General features: G+C 33.9%; 1 protein-coding gene across 2 annotated transcripts in view; it reads left to right on the top strand.

Moving 5' to 3' along the window:
• Positions 1 to 19533, top strand: part of KCNH7 (potassium voltage-gated channel subfamily H member 7) — a 477996-nt gene that overhangs the window by 351213 nt on the left and 107250 nt on the right. For both annotated transcript variants that reach the window (XM_076005608.1, XM_020288501.2), the window contains exons 5-6: positions 2162 to 2182; positions 10229 to 10443. In XM_076005608.1, coding sequence (XP_075861723.1) covers positions 2162 to 2182; positions 10229 to 10443 — 236 coding nt within the window. The remainder of the gene's footprint in view (positions 1 to 2161; positions 2183 to 10228; positions 10444 to 19533) is intronic.

Genomic DNA, 19533 nt, shown 5'->3' with positions numbered 1-19533 from the left:
AATGATTTAATATTTTTGGATTTCTCAGTACAGGTACTATACATAACACCCCATGCTAAAATCATCCTCAGTTTTTCTCCCCACCCAAACTCAGCTATTTTCAGAAAAGTATTATTTTCTTACAGATGCTATAGTCAATGTGTGACTATAGATTGATAAATTCAGAGGGTATTTTGTACTTCAGCTTTAGAGCAATTTTAACTACAAAATCACTGATTAGCATAGAAGAAACCACACTTCCTAATACTACATAATTTGATATATTTTAGAAATGGAGCCATTGATATAGGAAGATAGAAAACTTTTAAAACAAATTTTAGTTTTATGAATTCATATAACTGGTTGACAGGTTAAATCCCACATGCACTAGATTTTGAATTCAGATTGTTGTCTCCTCATTCAAATAGAGGAACTTCCTATTCATGCATATTTTACATATCTTCCCATTTATTCTTCATTACCGTCAAGGACCTTAGAACTGTACTTTTCAAACCATTCTGTGACCAGAATTCTTTTCTAATCTGTCACTGACCAATACATTTGTAAATGCAATAAAAATGCTCTATTAGAAAAATGAAATTTTAAAAAATAGACATATGAAATATGAACTCCAATTGTTTTATTGTTAGATTGAACAGACCTACAATTGCTCTATAAAACTTCTACAAAAGATTCTAAATACTTTCTCTAATTTCTGCACTTATATTGTCAAGGAAGAATAACAAGCAGAGCTCAGCTAGTACCAGTGCACAAGCCACACAGTCTGCCTTAGATTATTAAAGCAACATTAACTGTACAATGTAACTTTTTGTTAGTTTTTGGAATTTGTAAATCTTTATATATAATTTTTGGTTTGGTGAATAGAGTTATAATTTATAACAACTTGCAAGCAGGTGTTACTTCATTTGAAATCTATTTACATTGAGATAAATACTTCATATATATAACAAGTTTTTGGACCCTTAATTCTGTGGAGACCTTAATTCTGTGTAATCAAGAACTCTTTCACTATCCTTATTTGCTTTTTGTGATTCTCTCAAAGAGGGAAGAGAGTTTTTGTCTAAGGCCACAATTTTATTTTTATATCTCTATCCAAGGCAATGTCTACCATAGCAACTCAGTATACCACATTATTGGAATTATTTCAATTATAAGCTTTGTAACAGTTATGATATATCCAAAGATTTTACATGTGCACAGTGTTAGCATAGATGTCAACAAAATATTAAATAGATTTTACACATCTTGGACGAATTGAATAGTTTTGATATGACCATGACATTTATTTTAAGCTTGTATGTTTCGAAGCTAGTAATGCATATTTTGTTAGTAACAAGTATACAGCATTTAGATTGCTAATCCCAAATTTGAAAACAGCCATTTCATTACAAATCATGTGCTAAATATCCTAGGTATTACACTGAGTACATTATGATAGCACAAATTAAAAATGTTCACCTTCTTTTTAAACAGTCAAATCTTTTCATACCTTAGGTTTAAGAAAAAAAAAAAAAGAAAGAAAGAAACAGTCAAATCTTTCACTGATTTATTGCAATTATTTTCACCTGTGAATGACTATTTGCGTTATATTTGCTATTTTCAAAATACATATCGAACAACATTGGGAGATAGGTAGTTAATAAAATTGTGATTACTAATACAAGTTAGTTTATTAAGGTAAACTGCTATCTTAGAAACATTTTCCTTATTAACACACTAACTTCAATTATACTTAAAAATACTTAACATACAAAATGCTGTGTAGTCTTCCTTTGAGTATATTCTGAGTGGTGTTCAGGAGACCCTAAAATTGGCTCCTGACAAAGTTGAAAGTTTTGTCACAACTGCTGGCAGCTGGGGATGTCTTTCTCTATCTAAACTGTCATAGTTATAAAATCTGTACCTTGGAATCTATTTAAATGGAGATAAATGTTTCACATATTTAGACAAGAATGTCTATTATGGCAGATATCATTTTAGTACGTGCATTTTACTTGGTTGAATAGTACACAATGTTAATTTCAATCTAAGATAAATTTTCCATCATTACATCCTATTTTCTCTGCTTGTTTTTACAGAGGTAATTCAATGTATACATAATATAATTTTAGTCTTCTTTTTATATTTTTCTCTCTTTTTTATCCTTATATGCTCAAAACAGACAATGGTCGCAATGTCAAAGGTAATGTACAAACTCAGATTTCACCATCTGATGCTTAAAGTGCCCCTTTACTCGGCATGCTAACTTGCCTGCTGTATGCCCTGTTCAATGCAACATCTTCATGCTGCCCTTAGCTAGTCCAGGTGCCTGGTGGAGACATCATGGCTTGATTTTGCTGAAGACATTGCTACTTTCACAGCTGCATCACCAAAATGATTATAAACTCCTTTTGCCTGCAAGAAGTGTAAGCCTAGGTTGACAATGAACACTTCCTAAATATCTGCATTGTTTGGAAAGAAACAAATATCAAGCTAAATATATTCCACTGTGAAAGAGGCACATAAGCCTATTTCAGAAAAAAAAAAAAAACATTTTGAGTACAAGATTAAATAAAATAAGGAAAGTGCTACATTACAGCATTACTTCACTTGTTCCTCTTTTGTTTCCTTAAAACTAGTTTCACGTTCCTGGATGGCAGGGGGTATGGTTTTAAGCTTACTGTAAAGTAGTAAACTGTACTTGCATGATAGTCATTTTCTATTTTTTCTATATTATATTTGAATCATTTTAATTGTGTTCTATATTATTCTGAAATCACTGGCATGACCTACAGCTACCATAGGGTAATGTCTAACTGGGCAATACTCTGGATAAATTTGGATTGGGCTAAAAATTGGAAATTCACTTCTGTTTTCTACTATATTATAGTAGAGACAAGGATCACAAAATATAAAAATCATATTATTTTCATCAAATTGAAGACTATTGGGCTTGGTCTTTTCCCATAGGCCATGCATGCTGCTGTGGGTGTGCAAATGGTGACAGTGACTCATTTTGTGCATGTGTGTTGCATGAATACGTCTCCACCAGTAACCATCAGTACTTAGAATTCAGTGTTTTGGCCTCCTTTGTATGTCACTGGTATTCTGACTGCTGTGTAGTTTTATATATTGATTTCTCAGTTGCTACTAATTAATTCAGAGCTGGTGATGGTTATGAATTCATAGTACTAGAAACCAAAGATGTTTTCTTGTCAGCAGCCCAGGATAATTCAAAAATGAAGGAAATTTGACAGTTTCCCCCTAGCCTCAGATCAACACCCTGACTTTTTTTTTGTTAAGCATTTCAAAAAAGGTCTGTGCAGGTAACCCCCATTATTATTTTTATTTTTGGGCCTGTCCACTATGATTTCTAAAAGGGAGTAAATTAGTATCAGCTCTGGGTGGTGGTTTGCATTGACATAATTCAGAATGTAACCTCAAGAAACAGGATACAGATGGCTCTTGCCAACTGGCTTTAGGATTTAACAATTAGCAGTAAATTAGTAGACATTAATTTTCCAGTGATTTTTTTCCCAAGGAGAAATTAATTTTTTTCAAGAAATAGAAAATTGGGCTTGCATATCTTCCAAACTAGTAGGTCATGTATTTGTCAAACTATAGTAACTTTATTTTAGCCTCATAAACTAATCTATTTAATCTCCAATACCTTTTTCTCAACCCTCTCATTTTTTTAATAGTGATAGTCTTTAAATAAAAACGTTCTCTATTACTTATACAGATCTCAGATTACACATCAATTTTATATCACAATTCAAAGTATATAGTGGGATCATCAAAGTCAGAATTTGGAATTAAGAATCTCTAAAACATTGTAGACAGTTTTCACATATTAATATTTATGAAGTGATATCCCCAAATTGGAGGGAAAAATTGTAAACTTAATAAAGTTTTATGTAAATATGCACGCCAAAGTTTTGGGGTTTTTTTTTCAGGCTCTGGTTTTAAAAACTATTAAACAAAGTTTAAGTATCTGCCTTAAGTATCTGCCTCTTTAAGATTCTCACAGAGCAATTAGTATGCTAAATAACATAGGACAATACATTAATTATACTTTAAAAATATTTTTGGCTTTGCTTCTAAACCAGATTTCACAAAAGATTAAAAAATGAAAGATTTCTATACTGCTTTGTGTGCGCAATGCATAATTACAGTTAATTATGTCGATACCTAACTCAACCAAAAAAATCATTTCTTTACCAAAATAAGATAAATAATTTAGGAATGCCTTTGGAAGGTCTTCAAGATCATCTGGTTTATTATCTTCAGGTGAGGCGCTGGCATAAATCCCTTGCACATGTGGTACGGGCATCTTGATCTCCAGAGGAGGCCGTTCTTTAACTTTCTCAGGAAGTCTGTTTTAGTACCTGTTACACAAAGAGCTAACCTAAATCCTTCTTGCTGAAATGTAATTTTCTTTCCCTTCATCTATCTCCAGTGGAGAGAGATATTAGCTGGCTACTGCTAATCTTGATGTAATATCACAGTAAAAAGACAGTAAATTGGTACCCAATCTTTCCTTCTAAAACTAAATAATTTCCACTTAATCTTCTTAGGGTCAATTTTGCTTCCTTTTAATAAATTTCCTTAGTACTCCCTTAAAATAACACTTCAGAGTTCCTTTTATAAAGTATAACCTGTCATCAAAAAGAGGAAAAGTTATTTAAGATAAATAGCATATTCTGTATATACATATAGCATATTCTGTATATATACATATGTGTGCATTGTAATTTTTAACAATTTCTCTAATATGTGAGGGGGGATCTAATTCTGCCTCAATTACTCATAAACAAATTTTCACCTCAAACTTAGTTGTTACTTTGCCTATTCTGCTTTCCAAGTTATCAATAAAAAGTTACCCCACTTACTCCACTTAGTAAATAAGTCATTAATACAATCTTGCCACCTCCTTATAATCTCAAGTAACTCTGCAGCCCTCTGACATCGGGATGTTCATTTTTCAATTTGTCTAAGAATCTGTCCTATGAGTTAGAAACAAAACTATTCTCAAGATTTGTTACAGCTTTCACTTCCTCTCTAGCCATGAAAACTGTTAGACTCATAAAGGAAATAAATTGATCTGATACAACTTGTTTCTTATAAGCTACACTGGCCATTACCCAGTATCTTGTGGTCTTATAAAGATTTGAAAATTGATTTTCAATGGTGACAATTTTTTCTCTGTAAATTATATGTCATGTACTGAAACAGTGTGGATATTGAATACAAATATGATGACTTCTGATATTTGTAAATGTTAAACTGGTTGTGTTATGCTTATTGACGGTATGCTTTTACAAAGTTTAATTACTAAACACTGCATTTTCATTTTCTTTAATGTTAAAGCACTTCAGCAATTTGGGTTTTATTCAACTTTCTCCAAATAAACTCAGTCCCCTAAGAAATAATGTACAAAGACCCGATGATTGAAAAACAACCTTAGTCCTTTTGATTTCCTTCTTTCCTATTTCATTTGGCGCTCAAAAACAGTGATTTTAATAAAAAGCATTATTTTAAAAAATTCTATCAGATGTCCTTAGCTGCATTTCCAGCACCACCTAAAAAAGGATATATTCTCCTTTAGCATCTCATAACTCATGATAAATTTAAATAGCCTCATCAAATAAAAATTTAAATGTCTTTAATCTAAAATTCTTCCCAGTTGTTGTTTTAGCCTCTAGCCTGATGTCTAAATGTAGGGTATGCATTTGTAGCTGGAAACTGGCCTACTTTCTATTTAATCAGACACTTGTAATATATTAAAGCTTTACCCAGCTGTTGTTTTAGTCTACCTGGTCACCTGTTTTCCATCTTCTCCTAATATATTGAAAAATTTAATCTGGTCATCCATCTTGCAAATACTTTTCTAAAGACCATCAAGTCCTCCTATATACTTTTCAGTTTTACATTCCTTTCTATTGAATCTAATTTTCCCTTTATTTCTACCCGTTCATTTTCTTTAAATTCATTTACTTTGTTTTCCAGGTTATTCTTCTTTCTTTCATTAGAATCCTTAATCCCATCTGTTAATGATCACTCTCAGTGAGGCTGCCTTTCACCTTTAAAGCCTCAACCCACGTCTCTCTGAATATAGACCTGGGAGGTAGGAAACCCTGTATTCTGATTTCTAGTCTTTGATTCCTATTTCCTTTTGGCCTCATAGCCTGTCTGCTTGGGTTTATAGTTGGTGAAATAAGGTATTGTTAATATCTACATTAGTTAAAATGTTGGCATTTTTTCCCCATTAGAATTCACAAGGGTTTAGAGGAACCTAAACCAATGCTGATCATTTGCAGACTCTAAAAGACTTCTGCATATATATATATATATATATATATATATATATATATATATATATATGCTTTAAAATCAGTAGAAAGAAGCATAGTGATCTTTGTTATATGGGATGAAATAAATTATAAATGCCTTATCTAAGTAGCATGCTTACGTTATTTTAAGTAATATTTTTAAGTTTTGCTGAATTCATTAAATGTATAGATTTAAAAGAAAATCTAGATTAACTCTTTAAGACTAAAAACCTAAAAAGAAAACAGAATTGAGTAACTGTTTAGAAGGTTTTTCCACCAGAAAATAAGAGAAGCTAAAATAGAGACTGCAATGAAGTTGTAAATTCTGGGGCCAAATCTGAGTGTACCATTTTATCAACCAGTTTCTCAACCATATCAGATTCAATGTCACTTCTTTCAACAAATATTTTGTTATACTCATTTTACTATCCTAAAATTAAATTCAGAGAACATTTTACTATTTTAAAATATCAACATGGTTCCCTAACTGTACTATACAGGAGAAAAAAATGGAAAGCAATTTATAATAAAATGATATTTATATCAATATATTAGTGTTCAAATATAACTACACTAGAAGGCATAATGCAATAATCAGACATATTTGGCTTTAAGACATTAAGGATGTGAGAAAACATTTTATACAGGTCCCAGATAAAATAACAGAGCAGTAGTATGGATGGACAACAAAATAAAAGCCACTACTGGGGTAAGTAATAATAGATCAGACTTATTTTTACATGGATTTTAAAAATGAGAAATAGCTAAAATTAAATTACATATAATATATAAAGAAAAACATAGAAAATGAGAAAGTATAATATTCTCACAAATGAGCTGGCCCTTGCTTTTAACTGTAGTGTCAAAACAATACCCTTTGTGAAAAAAATTTTTTTAAAATAAAAGAATAGAATAAAATGATACACTATGTGATAAAATGCAATGGTAATAAATTGCACAGAAGAAAGAAATCCCATCAGATGTCAGGGCATATACTCTGATACTTAAAGAGACCTTGCAAACCATATGCCTTGTTAGTAACCTAGCATCATCCTAGAAGATGAATTGCAAAAGGAATGGCAATCAAGACACTATAGAGAAGTTATGGCAGATCTCTAGGGAGTTATTAGAATGAGATTGAAAACCAACAGGCAACCCTGAGACAAGTAAATAATTTCAAGTGTTTAGTTTTTAATTCATAAATTACTTTTCATTGTACCACACATCATTTTACGTATATAGGAGGATAATGATATGAAATATTTTTCAGAGAAGTTTTTTAATGATTTTAATGTGATTCCTGTAATTCCCTGCAAGTTTAATAACATTTGGCCTCACCACTGATAAAGAAGACTCAAATCACTTAGCTTACGGACTGCACATGACAGCTACAAACAAACACAGATTGTAACCTGAACTCTGAAATTTTATATTGGCCACTCAAATGCTATAAAGAGTGCAGCTTTAAGTGACAGAATTTTCCAAAATGGTGACAAACTTTTGATAAAATTCTGAACAAAATGATGTATAATTTTCCCTCTACATGGTAGTTGTAGCTCTGGAAATCTCAAGGTATATTAAAATCGTATAAAAAGCACATTGTGTGTTTATCTGTGAGACAGGTTCAAGGTTTAGGCCATTATAAACGGGATTTTTACCTATGTAAATGCCATTGAGACACACGGGACAATTTTTCAAGGTGAGAAAATTGTGACACTCAAATGCCCCCATCATTGTGGCAACCAAAAACATCCCCACAAATGTCCCCTAGGGGGAAGCACTGCCATAGTTGAGACTGTGCTTGTAAGTGTAGCCAATTCGGTGGAGTTAATTGGAACTGGTCACAGGGACAACTAAAGTACATTAACAGTGTCTTTCTAAGTCTATTAACATCATAAATGATCTATGTTTTTACTCAAGATTTTAAACAACTCATTTGACAATTTGCTACAGAAATCCAACATAGAGAAGTATGATATAGAAAGGGGATTCAAAGATGGGATTAAGGGTTTTAAATACATTTTAACTATATACCTGAGCTCCGCTATCTATAATCGTTTGCCAATATCCATGTATGCAGTTAAATTGCCTAAGAAGTGAAAATATGACATTAGAGTTGGGGGAAAAGTGATATCTAAGAAGTCTGAAGTACTAGCATAATTTACAAATTTTAAATATTAACATATAAGCCTGGAATGTGGCCATAGAATGCTTCAAAAAGAGAAATCTATCTGAAGGCTAGATTAATTTGGTGTCACTTTGGCTCTTCTTTCTTTACTTGTTTAAATAGGAAAGAGAATGAGGATTATATGCAAATGAGAACATAAATGAAAATAAATACCTAGAGAGCTAAATGACATTTTTCACCTAGATAGACTTGGTTATCATCATGATAAGACTCAGGGAATAAACAGAAAAGCAACTCAAGAAACACAATATTTGTTAAAGACATAAAAGTTTTCTTAAAATTACTTTAAACCTTTATAATAAACAAATGTAAACGTTTATAGACAAATATAGTATGATTTTTCCATAGGGAAATGCAGTAGCCATGCACAAAACGATGGGCATTGTTTTCTTAGCATCATCTTTGACCTGAGTTGATTGATTGTGTGGTCCAAAATATACAATCTATAAGTCTAATAGGTCTAAAATTGAACTGTTTATACCTTGCTTGGTGCTTAAAGTACATTTTGATCCCTAAAATGTATTAATTTCATTTTGAAAAGGGAAAAAATAACATAAGGCAAAATGTGCTAACAGTTTCATTCATGCAATTTGTATGTTTTAACCATTTTCTGGGGCACAAAGATAATGACTGTATAACAATAGTAGGCTCAAAATTTTTATAAAATTCTTCCTGATGTTAATTTTTAAGAGCTAAATAATGATATAAGTAATATCTCCCATTGCACAAGAAACTCCTTGAACCATTTTCTAACTCTCCATAAGCAACGACAATAAATTTATCTCAAAAGATGTAGCTAATCAATCTACTCACCCTCAGCAAGAGAACTAGAAGTCTGGCCACCTCTCCAAATAATCTTTGTAGGAAAGGAATGTAAGAAGTGACCAGCTTCTATCAACCCCAGACATGTCCTATTATTAACACCTCCCTGTGGCCACTTCTATTGTAAGTTATCTTTGCCAGAGCATTCCTCTTGTATGATTTTACAGTAGCCTTTCTTTTTCTCAGAAAGTGGTCAGTCTTAAATCTAAATAAAATAAGAAAAGGAAGTAAAAATTTAAAACCCCGCACACGATTCTAGAATTTTTAATAGAGTACACAGACACACACGCACAAAATGGCCCTTTGCTCTTCTCAGCTTTATCTGTAATTCCTTCACTTGAACCTCACTCTTCTAAAAGCTCTGTGGAGCATCTCACACAGGCAGTGCAAGCATATGAAGAACCTAGCTGGCTTGTCTGTCACTTCTCAGTGACACAGAGAGGGGAGTAACACAAACTGGAGCTGGGTAAAAAACCCATTCAGAAGTTTCATGGCTAAAATGATTTTAACCATAGGTAAGTTCTTCCTTCCTTAGATAATTTCCACATTATAGAATTTAATGAGAAACTTTGAAGATAGAATTTGATGAATAATAGGAAGTAGGGTTTTGACTCTATAGGAAGTAGGGTTTTGAGTCTTTAATAAGTGAAGCCCATTAACAGCTAAAGCTGCCATTCTCTCTCCCTTGGTGCACAGCTAGGACCCAGTCTTATCATTGGATACTCACATGCCACTCTGTGTGGCAGAAAGTGACCGTAAGCCCTGTGTTCAGTTATCAGCTGGCTGCATTTAGTCACACCTGAATCAGGGTCACATTGGTCATGGATCATTAGCAGGGCATTCAGAACCATCTCTTTATTCTATTTCATCTTATATTACTCTTACAAGTACTTTCCAATTTTTTTAGGGCCTTTTAATCATATCAAGTCAAGCCTCCTGGGATCTACGTCAGATTCAAACCTCAACAAATACAGCACCATTAACAAGATTCCACAGCTCACTCTGAATTTTTCAGATGTCAAAACTGAGAAAAAGAATACATCTCCTCCTTCTTCAGATAAAACTATTATTGCGCCCAAGGTTAAAGATCGAACACACAATGTGACAGAAAAAGTTACCCAGGTAGGACACGATTTTCCTATCAATTTCAACTGTTTCTGAGGTTGTTTTCTGCACCATAAAATACATCCTTTTTCTTTTAAATTACCGTCAAATAGAGTAAGCACTTATTTGTGCTCCTATTTATCTTGAGATTTTGAGTGACTCTCTAATGTAACAGATTCATAAAGCTATGTACTGTGATTTTATCTATTATAAGACTAAGCAAAAATGCACTACCTTGGTATTGTTATTCCTGTTGTTATAGAGGTTGTTAACTTGCTCTTCATCATGTTTGGACACTTATTGTTTTGCTGCCAACTTTCACATTATTAAAGCTTTTTTTTTTAATGTAATGGATGTGTCTATTGGAGCTGTAGGGAGTAATTGGGATTTACTTTTAACCGTGGTCTTCCTTTTTGCACTCAATCTACTAAATAGAGTCATATCTAAGTCAGTTGACTTGGAGGAAAGAGCTGCTGAGATGATGAAAAGTCAGAGTGAAACAATGCATTTTACAGGAACAATATCTTATTGTTTTCAGATAAATACTGCAGCTTGAACTAGGTAGGGTAAAAAGTTACTGTATAGCAGGAGTCCTGCTTCAAAGAGTAGATAAAAATGATTTCTACTTATTATATCAAAATACCAACTAAGCAGTACCTAGCTTTTGCTTACAATGCACTTATGTTGCTGGGAATTCATGACTTTAAAATTTGTCAAGTAAGCAGTTCTTTTACAAACAATTGACTTAGTATATTTGCTTAGCAAATCTTTGTATAAACTGTCCACAATACAAAGGCAAACTTGACCCCAATTTCTATCCTAAGCATTGAAGATTTTAAATTAATAAGGTTTTCTGTAATTATTATCACTACAAACAACACAATAGTACTGTTTTTATAAAGAACCTCTTGTGTGTAAGCTGAAATAGCTAGGAAAAGACCATGAATAAGTTATAAACAGAACTGTGTAGTCTATATTTATTTGAGATGAGAAATTATACATGCCATTCTTGAGAGCATCCTTTCTGTACAGTTTAATATTGATGTAGTAATGAGCCTTTCTACTCTTTGCATTTCACTTTTCTTACCTTATATTTAGTAAAATGGGTATAATATTGGTAAATAAAGAGTCGACTGTTAGGCATGTTATATTAACACCATTTTGAGAGGTTTGAATTTTACTTGCAATTGTTTTTACCTTAAAAGTTATGGTAGTTAGAGATACTAACCACTATGTGGATGTATAAAAATTAAGAGACTGAAGGAGCAGCAGAAGAGAAATTAGAAATATTAGTGTCAGGGCCCTGCAAGAAGCATGAGTGAGTGACCATGACAGAGTAGCACAGTTGGAGCAATGGGGACTGTAGCCAACTGTAGAGTGCCGGCCCCGTTAAGAGCAGACAGCTGCCACTCAGCTCCAGCCAACTGTGGTCAGGCAGATATGCTTGACCAATGAATATTTCCAAACCTTCCTCATTTAGAGAAGAAATTGGAAATCCAGAATTCAAGATAAACTCTTCATTTCTAAAAATTGACATACTAAAAAAATGCTTTTGAACTCTTTTTTAGACTGAACAAAACATACCTTAAGGCCAGTGGGCAGCCAAGTGTGATTTGGGCAGAGCTTTTGTGTGCTTGGGTGCTTGGGTGACCAAAGGGGCCACCCTATCCTGCCACACTCAGCACAGCCACTGTGCCAGGAGAGAGTGATACCCACGTGGATCTGAGATGCCACCTGCTCTGGGGGCTTTCTCAGCCTAGTGGCACAGGACACACATATTAAATGGCCATAATGAAATGCATGTTAATAAAGAATATAGAAGCACAGGTTAGGGAGAAAGTAATTATGCTTTAAGGGGAGAGTTTTCAGAAAAGAAAAAGAGATAGGATAAGACACCTAAGTTGGATCCAGAAGCTCACTTAACAAACTCAGTAGTAAGTAATATTTAAAAATATAAATGAGAGTCAAACTGGCTTGTGTTTTAATTCTGGCTAAGTCGTTTATTGTATGCCATGGAGACAAGTGGCACTTCCTGTGTGACATTGAGGCAATTTTCACTTCAGGTATTCAGGTGTGGCAAAACTTATTTCTCTGAGTCGATATCAGAACTAAATGGAATAGAAACATGTTCAGCACAGTGCTGAGCACATAACAAGCAATGCCAGCTGTTATTATGTTCATCAATCACCCTGTATGATATTCCTCGCCATCTCTGCGGGACCCATTTCCCCCTGCATCCCCAGGGCCTAGTGGAACACCTGACAAAATGGAATCCATCAAGTGTTTGCTGAATGAATGAATGAATGTATGAATGAATGGAGAGTTGGCCAAGGAAAGGGGTAAGAATTCCAGGTAGAAAACCACAAGAGCAAAGTTATGGAGGCACAAAAATGTGTATGTCTTCTTAGAACAAGTGGTTTCATGGGCCAGTGATAGGCTAGGCTGGAAACTTTCCCCTCTAGAGGATTATTTACTGCCTTTTCATATAAATGCCTTGGGGTCCAAGTAAAATGCAACAGCTTCCATCAAAACCTTCGTATTCTTTTAAGATCTTACGCTTTATCTTTGAAAATCCTGTGACTTTTATATTTAGCTTCCTAATATTATAATATCTTTTTAGCATTTTAAAAAATGTTTTAAACTAGTGCTATAGACTGAATGTTTGTGTCCTCACCAAAGTTTATAAGTTGAACCCTAAACACAAATGTGATGGTAGTTGGAGGTGAGGCCTTTGGGAAATGATTAGGTCATAAGGGTAGTGCTCTCATGAGTGGGATTAGTGCCCTTATAAAAGAGACCCCAGAGAGCTCCATGGCCCCTTCTGCCATGTGAAGACACAGCAAAAAGACAGTTGTCTATAAATAAGGAAACAGGCCCTCAACCAGGCACCAAATCTGCCAGCAACTCCATCTTGAACTTCCCAGCTGCCAGAACTGTGAACAATATATTTTGGTCATTTGTAAGCCACTCAGTTGATGGCCTCCTATTACAGCAGCCCAAATGGACTGAGATAGCTGCTTACTTCTGAGTAAATGTCAGGCCCACTTCCCCTACAGCTTCTCATACTTTCCCCAAATTGTGGAGTACTCACATCCCATTATCCCAAGTACCCAAATTAGAGAGGTGTAATATAGACAAAAGACTTTTATCAGGTATTACAAGATTACAATTAGACTATATTTTTTATAAAGGATCACCTTTTTATGCAATGTGAAAAATACAGTAAATGGAAGGAAATTATAAACACAAGCAGTTATGGTCCTGGCCAGAAATGGGGAGGGACTGTATAAAGACTGAGACCAGAAATTGGGGGGAGGGGGGAGGAACATTCTACCTTTTTTTAGTGTCCCCTTTAGCTCTTAGTAACAAACCTTCTAACTGTCTGCATGTCAAACTAAACAATGTAAAGATCAAATTTTGAGAAATTCCTCCTGCAGACATAGCCTCTGAAAATTTCATCGAAGTACTTAAAAGCAGGGCTCTCCTATAACTCTTTTTTCATTTTGTGTTCCTGAAGTTTCCTTACCATAACTATCTCTGAAATTTCCATATTCACTGCCTATAACATTGGTGGTCCTCGCATCACTAAGAACTACTTGGAAATAACCCAAATACTTCTGTCTTCTCTATACTCCCTTTGTTAGGCCTGTGTAGAGATTCTCTTTGTCAGGAAATTTTCCACGTATTTCCCATAAGCAACCAGCAGTATTTTCTTAATTGAATGCTTTTATTTATTTTATTCACATAATAGATTTGTATGGTAATCCTTTCTTCAAAAGAAGTCAAGGTTTTGTTTATAGATCATTCAATAACAAATTTTAAACACTCTTCAGTGCACCAGTGATAGAACAGACATCAAGAAAGAAAGGCCTAAATGAAAGGAACAATTAATCTCTGCTCATGTTGCTCTGTCTCAGCATTTGGATCTTATCTCTATTACACACTGAATTAGAATTGGCCAATTAGTTATTTGCTTTCCCAGCTAGAGTGAGCTTCTTTGTAGTAGGGACCATGTTGTTATTCATTCATTCGTGCATGCATGCATGCATGTATTTGTTTATTCAAGCAACAATCATTTACTGAAAGCTAGTCTGTATAGTGCTAGATACTGGGAATTCAGAGTTAAAAGGCAAATTCTCTACCTTTTAGAGAAGTGAAGGAGACAGACAGATACAGTACATAAGCATTACAATGCAGTGTGAAGTATTATACTATGGGCAAAAGTAGGGTGCACAGGATACTAGGAAAGGAAACCTAACTATGTTGATAGTTTAGGGTAGTGTTTGGAGAATATAATCTCTTAGGTGAATTTTGAAGCTTGAGACACTTCCAGGGTTAGAAATAAGAATCTGGAGTGGGAACTATAGGTACCAAAGAGTGGATAAAGCATGAGGTGTTTATATCACTAGTGCCTAGCATAATATATGACACAGAGTGGGAATTTTAAAAGATTCACACATGAAACATTGAGGATTTGGATGGAATTAAGGAAGAGTAAATTTGTGAGCAACAATCTCCAAAGTGAATGCCTGCTTTGTAGATTCTTCCCTTATGCAAGATTCCAATTTATGCTATTATTCTGGTTCTATAGATATCTTTTGTTTGTCTTAATAGGCCAAATTTCTGGGAAGCATCAGCCCTTGTTGCTACATTCCATCTGACCTTCTTTATTCATTTGGGGAAATAGAAAATAATTCTCAGAAGGGGTATGTGTGTGTGTGTGCTTCCTTAATTGTAATCTGGCTGTTATAAGCTAATGTGCAGTAATGTACATCTCAGAGGCGCAATGCCTGGCTGGTCATTTATACTAAATTCTAGTGCAATAATGGAGAGTAAACAATGAGCTGTGAGAAAAGGTGGGGAGAACAAAAGTAAGGTCTGCTTTACCATGAAGTTGCAGATCTCAGTTGAGAATCAAATGCCTGGCTATATCTGCCTTCTTTTAAATAAAAGTAAAACAAACTTTTACACCCTTGTATGATTTTGTTATTCCTTAGGCTAGTTGTAGTTCACATGTTATGCCAATTTTTAGCATGAAATGTATCATTTTCTTATCATTTTCAGCTTTGACAAGTTTGTATTAGATCACTCTCCCTAGATAAGCATAAGAGTATCAGAAGAGTTTAAGAAGTTGGCTCTGTGGATTACGAATCTTTATTGGCTAGTCATGTGTGACTATATCAGTCAATGCTGTAAGAGAATTCAAGTAATGGAAGCTCAACTGGAACCACCTTAAGCAAAAAATGAAAGAAGAAAGGGCACTTCATTGGGTCACATTACTAAAAAGTGCAGTGACAGATCTGTTTGGGGGCAGACTGCATTCATGTTTTTTGTACGCGTGATGGCATTTTTTCTCTCTCTTTCTCTCAGCCATGCTTTCTTTTGTATTGACTTCGCTCCCCACCTAATAGAAGCAAGTTCCTCAGACTCCCCCGTCTCAACTAATACATAGTTAGTGATCTGGTGACAAGAGCCTTCTCTCTTCCAGTGTCCATGTCATTCTCAGAGAAAGAGGACTCTGATGGATCAGCTTGGGCTCCATGCTCATCATGGTGGTGGAAGGAGTGTAGCCCCTTCCCTGACAACCACATTAGAAAAATGGAGTGGAAGAAGGGAGGCTTTCAAGAAGATGAACCAAGCAACAGTGGCCCATTGCAAAGATGAAGATAGGAATTCAGATTAAAGCATCAATCACACACACAACACACCACACACACACACACACACACACTTGCACACACAAACACACTGAATACACATTATATGCCGGTAGGTTCTAGAGACATAGCAGTATAAAACCAGTATCAATACATAAGGCACTATAATATAAATTACTTAGAGAACCACTGTATGAGAGTATATGATAATAGCGTTTACTAGTACTAATGTAATAAATGCTAGAAAATATGATTAATGTGAAAGTAAAGGTAGTTCACATTCCCTTTAAACTCAGTATTCATGAAATTATGACCAAATATGTAGTTCTACAAGTTGGACTTTATTATTTAAGAGGAATGTCTCGTGAATTCAGTGGAAACCCACACTGAGACTGTCAGAAAATAAGATGTATGAAGGAATCTAAATGAACCAAAAGATTTTAATCTGGAGAACAGAAAATAAGAAAGAGGTTTACTATTAGTCCACAAGTATAATTTTCCTATAGTTTTACTAGGGAGAATACTCAAGAAAAATAGTTTAGGTGTAATCACAAAGAGAATTAATTAGGTCACAAGAAAAAAATTTCTGAGCATCTAAAAGGTTATACAATCTATGTATGTATCTATGTAAGACTCTAAAGACAAAATAGATTCCAAATATTTAGGATTCATGTATGTTTTTGAAATGAAAATAGAACTATGGTTAATTTAATAATTGCTGATGTTGAGCATTTACTATGCGCCAGGCTTTGTGCTAAGTGGTGTCAGTTTCAATCTACATGATAGCCCAGAAGCTGGTACTATTATTATCATCCCCATTTTGTAGAGGAGAAACTCAGCAAGAAAAAGCACACAGTAAATGGTGGAAGTAGCCTTCACATGAGGTCTTCTGACTCCCAAAGTGAAATTCTCAGTGTCTAAAATATACTCTCAGTATGATTCTGTTCTGTCTCCCTATTTGTCCCTAAATCTCCTCAGCAGTTAGCATGACCATTGGACATACTTGTATCATTTGACTGTATCAACCAAACATCATAATCTGAATGTTTAGTAACTACTTAGAGAAGTGAGGCTACAGAAATGGGAAAGAAAATGTGGTAGATTTTCCCCAAAGCTCCTCAAACTCTTTAAAAAGCCTACCAAAGCCATCCTTGACAGGGGAGCTTCATCTCTGGTATTATCTGCTATTTGAGTTTATATCTCATCTACCTTATGCTAATTTTAAAACAGAATAGAGGGATTTTAGTTTTTGTTGGTGGTGTGCCACTTGGTTGCAGGAAAAGGAAAATTATACTGGTATTACTGACATAAAGAAGAGTTCAAAGATTATGGCCTTTTACATTCTATTGAACTTTGTTCATTGTAAATATGGTCATTATCTCTTCTTGTGATTCAGTGACACAATTTAAACTTATCTTTGACAGAAATTCAAAACAAGTATTTATAATTTAGTACTTCTTTAGGGTTGAAGATAAATTTGTAATGGAGACATGTTAATGGAGAAATAACATTGATTTCATCTTCTTAAACTAATGTTTAAAATTATTTACCATCTCAGGTTTCATAGTACCAAATTTCTTACATGTTTGTGGTTTTGGTCAAACTGGATAAATTTAGTCCTAAACTTTCAATGATATGATTAAAAGTGTCTTTTCTTCAATGACAGAATGAAATGAGACTTTCTTATTTAGAAAGTCTTCCAGACACAATTACAAACTAAAACTGGTTTTATATGCAACAATATTTTTTGATAATAATGTAAGTTAAAAATTACACTTAACTAAAAAGGCTAATTTTCGCCAGTTATTTTCATAAAGACTTGTTGATTCTTCACTCCTGAAATTACAAAAAACAAAATTCACAATATTTCTATAGTCTGATTAATATGTTTTCCTAAACTTCATTTTGTATCTAAACTAATTTAAATGTCATGCAAACCTCAATAAAACTGTTCAGTTCATCTTGAATTGCCAGAAATAGTAATAATCACAAAATTCCAAATTAAATTTGAAATGCAATGCTGGAGTACAAAATTGCCTCTGAATACTTTCAATTCAATGTGACATTAGTTTGGCATCCATTATCTTGCTGTTATTTATAGAATACCATCAAACTTGGTTTGGCCAAACAGAAATTCCCATCCAGTGCTTTCTCCATATTCTGCGTTTGGTCTATAAACTATGTCTATACATGCAAATTGAAATGAAAAACAATATATCTGAATGCTTCCAACAGGAGTAAGGCACATTCATCAGGATAATTATGGGTTCAATTTTGTGAGTGCTTACTAAATGTAAATCAAAGTGTTAGGTACTATGGCTGATACAAAAATATATAAATTAAGGTCATTGCCTTCAAGGGCCTTTGATTAAATACAAAGCTATGAGTTTTGAGATCCTGGATTATTTTCTAGTCTTCTCTGGTCAAATAAATGTATTTTATAATCAACTCAGTGATAAGGAAAAGATAAAAAGTAACTGTGAACATTTTAGTAGCAATTGACTACTACAAGCATGTTTTATGCTATGTACCTATTAAGGATAAAAGGGAAATGTGCAATTTTTTTTTAAAAGCAACAAATTAATTATCTGTTTTCACTAAATGATATATGTATTTTAATAATTACCACCATTCCAACTAAAAGAAAATTTCATTTATTTTAAAATTACCTTAATTAGCTAAAAAAAATCATACTTCATATTCTAGGTGATGAAGGAATAACATATCTAGATAAAACCCTGGTAGCTCTTAAGTCATACCTTATAGGGGAAGCATTTATAGATAATTACTTTTAAAAAGCACCTGTTTGGTTTTGTATGTTTATCACACATTTTAAGATGAAGGGAAGAAAAAAGATATTTACCCCTTTAAATGTTTTGTCATCCAGAGAAATCAGGTTGAAAACAGACGCCTAAAGTAAAGAAGTAAAATACGAGTGGTCAGAAGAGACAGGTAAAAATAATTTCACTTAAAGTACATAGCAATAGCCTGGATTCTATGGCATCTGAGCACGTAAAGATTGTGGATATCTGTTGCCAAGAAGGTTCAGTTCTTTCTCTCCCAGTTGAGCCTTGAGATAAAAGTCAGACCCAGGGACAGAAAGAAATCACAGAAAGACAGAGAGTTCCTTTGCTCATTTGTCCTAATGGCCTTGGGATGGAGACAAACACATAGTTTAAGATGAGTTGCCTAATGAGAATAGGCTGAAGCAGTAAATATTTCATGTTTCACAGGATGAGAATTAGGCAAAGGATTTTTATCACACATAAAAATTCTGTAGCCGACATGACATTTTTACATACCCAAGCAGCCTAAGGCCTTATAGTGTTCAGTGACTGTGAACTATCCCCTGACTTAGGAAGTGAATTCAACCATGGGATCTTATTTAGAAAGAAATCTCAAATAAAAAAGTGAAATAAAATTAAATAAACAGTCTCATGGGCTGTCTGGG

This window comes from Microcebus murinus, chromosome 8 (assembly GCF_040939455.1).
Source record: "Microcebus murinus isolate Inina chromosome 8, M.murinus_Inina_mat1.0, whole genome shotgun sequence".
NCBI classification, from domain to species: Eukaryota; Metazoa; Chordata; class Mammalia; order Primates; family Cheirogaleidae; genus Microcebus; species Microcebus murinus.
Note: the sequence above shows the minus strand (reverse complement) of the source record. Positions and strands in the feature narration are given on the sequence as shown.